Here is a 6,000-nt window from a genome sequence, read left to right as displayed (position 1 = left end):
AACTGAGAGCAAACTGAGGGTTGATGGGGGGTGGGAGGGAGGAGAGGGTGGGTGATGGGTATTGAGGAGGGCACCTTTTGGGATGAGCACTGGGTGTTGTATGGAAACCAATTTGACAATAAATTTCATACATTGAAAAAAAAATAAAGCTCCTACTTTAGGAACCTTGCTAAGGCATAGTTTCATGCAGCTTGTTTAGAAAAATCTCAAGTGGTTAATATAATGTAAGGCCTCACCATTCAAAGTGTGAGGGCCAGGCATCAATATCATGAGCTAGCAGCATGAATTAAAATTCACATTTTAACAAAATCCCCATGTGATTCTTAGATACATTCTTAGACACATCTAGATCACCAATGATCTAGACCAGACCAGTGCTGTCCAACCGAACTTTCTGTGATAAAAACATTCATCTGTGCTACTCAGTAAGGTAAACTACTAGCCACAAGTGGCCATAGAGGCTGAAGCAATGAAATTTTATTTATATGTAAATAGTCATATGTAGCTATTAGCTACTATACTAGACAGGTCTGGTTTAGGTAATTCATTTTGGTTAGAGGGCATGAATTTATGGATCCAGATCTATGGATGGAAAAGGAATCCATGAGAGTCACTGCCTAGAAAACTGTCTTCTCTTCTTAATGAAGACAAAAGCCAGATGTTAAAAACAATCCATTTATTGGGTTTTAAACTAGTTACACAATTGAAATCATCAGTTTGGCACTACTCTATACAGGGATTAGGCCTCTGTATGCTGACAATTCAATACTATACCGGGACCTCTGCTGTGCTTAGGTCTGTATCGAGTCATTCAGCAAGTAGATACTAAAAAATATACTGTAGTGTTCCTTTAAGGAAGACTGTACAGGGTGTGTTCCAAGATGACATTCACCAACTTGTGAATTACTTTAACCTAGAAGATACCTTGCATTCTATAAACTTGTCACAGGCAAACGTGGTGTTTGCATTTAAGGATGCACACAAAAAAATTACATAAAAATCCAGACATTCTAACGATAAGTGAACTCAAACAAAAACCCCACACCTCAGCTTTTGTAACATGAAAAGATAGAGAAAATAATTTAAAAACACAAAAAATAGCATTCAATTGGTACAAAAGCCAAAATTTACTATAATAAAGAGCTACATGTGAATCTTTACAAATTAATTACACACAGGTGCTGTGTAAAAGGTTGCATCTGTACAAAGTCTTGCCAATGCTATCTCTACAGTTTATACAGTCTTTTACATCTATATAACATTTATTAAACAAGTCAATTAAATATAAAGACTCAGTCTCTCAACGATTCTGCAGGCAAAAAAAAAAAAGAAAAAAGAAAAAAAACAAAAAAGAAAGAAAATTATGAAATTTCCACATACACAGCAGTTTTCCATTAGGTGATGTATAACAGTTTTCAAAGAGGGTCCAATAGTATATGCAAAGAATACAGGTAAAAATCAATCAGTCAGGGTTTTTGTTGTTGTTGTTGTTTATTTTCAAAATCACACATTGTATACACGCACAACAATTAATCAAAAATTTATTCACCAAACCCCCAGTTTTTCAGCAACTGCTCTATCAGCACCAAAAACTCCAGTCTGTAGGAAGAACGTGGACAAAGACTTCACTTCTGTGTCTTGGTGGAGTGATCCAACAGGTCCTTGGTTAGGCTCCAAACTTGGCTCTCTTACTTCCCTCTTCATGGCTCTCCAGACCCAAGGCTCTCAGGCTTTGATTTATGGCCCGCAGCCCTACTACCATCTACACCCAACAGCCATTTGGAAAAAATTCAAAATAATTTGAGATGAGTGAAATGACAGGACCTGTATTACAGACAGGTATTCTCCATTACAAGTAAATTGTTTCTTAATGATTCCCTAGACTCTGTTTGTTCTTGGATGCCATGATCATATTGGGTAATTATTTCTAGTCTGAGACACTGTGGCTTTGTCAGATGCCTCAAAGAAAAAGTGTTCAGTATTCTGGAGATACTTCCAGACAAGTTAGGTAATCAAATGGCAGCTGAGAGCCTGTGGAACGTAGACTAATGAGACTAAACACAGACACCACCAAACCGATGAGAGCTCAGCAGAGGCGGGGTTTAAAAACCTGCAGAGAGCCACCACAGATGGTACCTGAGGGTCTGGAATTTTTGATGAAAAGAGCTTGAAGTGAGGACTACTCATCTGTATCAGGGAGGAAAAAAATTTCAGTTAGACAACAGAACATGCAAGAAGTGAGATTTTCTTCATTCTTCTTATCCCAGTGGAAAGGTTTCTGGGTTCTCATCTTTAATTCAGGATGAAAACAAAAAACAAAAAACTTAAGAATACAGATGAAATGTTCTCATAATTGTACAGTACCTAAGGTCCTTGGGGCAACCCAGAGTGCCTAGGCCCCACGCAGGAGGCAAGTAAGAACACAATTTCTCTTAACTAACCATTCCCAGGCTACTGAGCCTTCTCATTTATAAAGGTCCAAAAGCAGTCACATCAATTCTCTGCTTAATACCCGAAGCAGAGAAACAAGGAAGAATTTTCTGGAAACTTACTTCCACTGGTGATAGCAAAAGTCATATATATATTTTAAATCTAAACAGTGACATCTAAGAATGTCAGAAAAAGGAAAAAACTTAGGAAAACCTACTTCCCAATCACCAAACCAATGACATCTGCCTGGGGATGCCAGACTTCTTTAATCTCAATTTTGCTGACTCACCCTTCTATGCATAATAGCATGGTGACACAAGGAGATCGGTGAGAACAAGCAGCTGGTCATCTGTGAATTGCTGTTTGTGTTCTTGCCAGTTGTCATGGTGCGTCCTTCGGAAATTGGATAAGGTCTTTTTTACAGTCATCTGTAGAGTAGGCAACCCACACACATTTTATTTTAACCTCTGAAAAACTAGGATAACTAGTTTAGGATAGTTATGTATTTAGGATACATATGTGTTTAGTTATCCTAGTTAGTGTTTAGGATAACTAAGTAAAGATCCCTCTAGACTTCAGATCTACACACTTAACTGAGTGCTGCAAAACTAACAAGCCAAATGGAACTTGGCAAAGCCACCAAGCTCACTTCTTTAAAACTATGAGCTGCACTTTAGGACAAGCCCCTGGAACTTACACTGCATTATTAAACCAGTTTGAATATACACCTACATCTATTTACCAAGGTGAAAAGGACAAAGTCATTGACCTTTTCAGCTATTTAGGTACATAGTTATTCATGAATACTACCATCACAATTTCCTGTTTAATATTAGCTCCCAGTTAGATACTTCCTAGGTATAAAATGTTAGTGAAGTATAAAGATTAACTATCCAGACAACATTGACAGTATTTTACTTCCACTGAACTGGGAGAGACAGAAGCTATAGTATTTTCCTTGCTACCAAAAGATCTCAAATATACACAAAAGCAAGGCCTCTGCAAGATTTTAATAATCACTGATGAGCAGGCTTAGCCCTGGCAGAGGTAGTAGCAGCAGCAGTTTTATCATAGCTGAAGGTCCAGAGTGAATGGGAAATTATCAGCATAAATGATTTCTTACAAAACATCACTGATATAATATGCATGCAAAGAAACTAACAAGAAAGATTTTACCTCAATAGGCTGCGGATCATTTAGATGTGCACTGAGATTCATAAGGAGCTGGGGCATCCAGGTGGGAACATCATAAGGACTAGAAAGAACACACGCACCGAGTCCTAGCACCCCAGCATGACGTTTGACCAACTCTGCAAAAAAAACACCAACGTATGTTCCAATATTTACAGGACTCTACTGCACGTGTTACAGTGAAATGAAATTAGTTTTCAATTAAACTAGTGGTTTTCAGGATGCCTGGGCGGCTCAGTCGGTTAAGCGTTTGACTTTGGCTCAGGTCATGATCTCTCGGCTAGTGAGTTTGAGCCCCATGTCGGGCTGTCTGCTGTCAGCTTGGAGCCTGCTTCAGATCCTCTGTACCACCGCCCCCCCCCGCCCCTCCCCCGCGTGTACACTCTCTCTCAAAAGTAAACATTAAAACACACACACACACACACACACACACACACACACACACACGGCTCTCAGGTGTGCCTGGATGGCTCAGTCAAACATCCGACTTCCCCTCAGGTCATGATCTCATGAGATCAAGCCCTGCATGGGGCTCTGTGCGGACAGTGCAGAGCCTACTTGGGATTCTCTCTCTTTGCCCCTCCCCTACTCATACCCTCTCTCTCTTTCTCTCTCTCAAAATAAATAATTAAAAAATATATACATATATAGTTCTCAAGCAAAGCCACTAGAACATACATTGGCATTTATTGGAAATTGCTATTAGGTAACTATATGACATAATTAAGACTCTCCTGTAATCAGCACTTAGGAGCTTCACATTCCAAGCATGTCCCATAAATCTGATAAGCCTCCTACTTATTAAGAATCTTTCTATATATTTTTCATTCTTCCTGTGACTATGTAGTTAGCAGTCGCAATGTCAGATAGTTCTTTCCAACCATGGTTTTTTTAAAGATTTTATTTTTAAATAGTCTCTATACCCAACAAGGAGCTTGAATTTACAACCCTGAGATCAAGAATCACATGCTCCACCGACCAAGCCAGCCAAGCGCCCCACAATCATGTTTAAATGTCTCTTTAAATGTGACATGGTAATCAGATCTGATTCTTAAACAGACTGTTTATCTTTATGCTCCGGTTAGAGTAGAAACTTCTACTCTGAGAGGACTCTTCTTACCCTCCCAACAAATGGCTAGTGAAGTAGTGAATAGACCCCTTTCCAAATAAAAGCAAGGCTGTTTTTACTTTGTATTTTCTTAGTACATTTATACCTAAGCAATAAAACCTAAAAAATATTTTAGCCTCTCCAAAATAACTAATTCATGTAGGTGGGTAGACCTGATTAATTTAGTAGTTGCATGCAGCAGTGTATAGGTTTCTTTGTTTTTACTATTATTATTATTATTATTTATTTATTTTTTTTTTGAGAGAGAGAGAGAGAGAGAGAGGATGAATCTTAAACAGGCTCCACAACCAGCACCAAGCCCAACTTGGGGCTTGATCTCACAATGGTGAGATGCCATCACGACCTGAGTCAAAATCAAGAGTCAGACACTTTACCGACTGAACTACCCAGGCATCCTCAGGTCCCTTTGTACTTATCTCAATTTTTGCTTTTAAATTCCAGGTCTTGCCTTAATAGGCAAAGCTCATTAAAAGCAGGGACAACCTGGGGCGCCTGGGTGGCTCAATCAATTAAGCATCTGACTTCAGCTCAGGTCATGATCTTGCAGTTCGTGAGTTTGAGCCCCGTGTCAGGAAGCCTGCTTCAGATTCTGTGTCTCTCTCTCTCTGCCCCTCCCAAACTTGTGCTCTCTCTCTCAAAAATAAACATTGAAAAAAATTATTAAAAAAAAAAAAAAAAAAAAGCAGGGACAACCATTTCCAGTACCCAGGTACATACAAGTATTCAGTAAATATTTGTTAAGTAAGCCTGGTTAATTTCCCAAAGGATATGGGTATTTTTCTACCAGCACAGTTACCTGCAGAAGGAATTGTATCTCCTACAAAACCAGGGTCTCGCTTTCTTTTCTTCGGTAGTTTTGTTTTGCAAAGTTGCTCAAAATGAATCTGCATAGGACTGTCCATGGTCAGGAAATTACATTGTAACAGACCACTTAAGGTGGTAGCAGCCATTTCTCGAACCTGTAGAGATAATCACTTCTTTTAGAGTTGAGATCCTAAATCAAGTGGAATGCTAGGGAGGGTGGTTGCGGGAACTGGGCTGGGGGCTTTCCCTGGCATTTGTTTGCAAATTGTGTAAATACTCTCACATGCTATTTCTTAATGGAGGCTTCATCAGATCCTCAAGGGGTCTGTGACCTCAAAACGGATGAAAGCATTAGGGTTGCAGAGAGTAACATACAAAATTAAATTTCTCCATAAAGCATTTTCCCATTGACCGACAGTTCTTATCAGGGCTATAACTGTTTAAAA

The 6,000-nt window shown here is 39.1% G+C and overlaps 1 protein-coding gene across 3 annotated transcripts in view; it reads right to left on the bottom strand.

Moving 5' to 3' along the window:
- Positions 1 to 661: 661 nt before the first annotated feature.
- The window catches only part of PSME4 (proteasome activator subunit 4), a 99,335-nt gene continuing 93,996 nt past the window's right edge, over positions 662 to 6,000 (bottom strand). For all 3 annotated transcript variants that reach the window (XM_040453734.1, XM_040453735.1, XM_040453736.1), the window contains 4 exons: positions 5,547 to 5,709; positions 3,607 to 3,740; positions 2,720 to 2,858; positions 662 to 2,187 (listed from right to left, as the gene is read on the bottom strand). In XM_040453734.1, coding sequence (XP_040309668.1) covers positions 2,724 to 2,858; positions 3,607 to 3,740; positions 5,547 to 5,709 — 432 coding nt within the window. In that variant the 3' untranslated portion in view covers positions 662 to 2,187; positions 2,720 to 2,723. The remainder of the gene's footprint in view (positions 2,188 to 2,719; positions 2,859 to 3,606; positions 3,741 to 5,546; positions 5,710 to 6,000) is intronic.

The sequence above is a fragment of the Herpailurus yagouaroundi genome, unplaced genomic scaffold (genome assembly GCF_014898765.1).
Source record: "Herpailurus yagouaroundi ecotype Mexico unplaced genomic scaffold, PumYag 210, whole genome shotgun sequence".
NCBI classification, from domain to species: Eukaryota; Metazoa; Chordata; class Mammalia; order Carnivora; family Felidae; genus Herpailurus; species Herpailurus yagouaroundi.
This window is presented reverse-complemented; position numbering and strand designations above follow the sequence as displayed.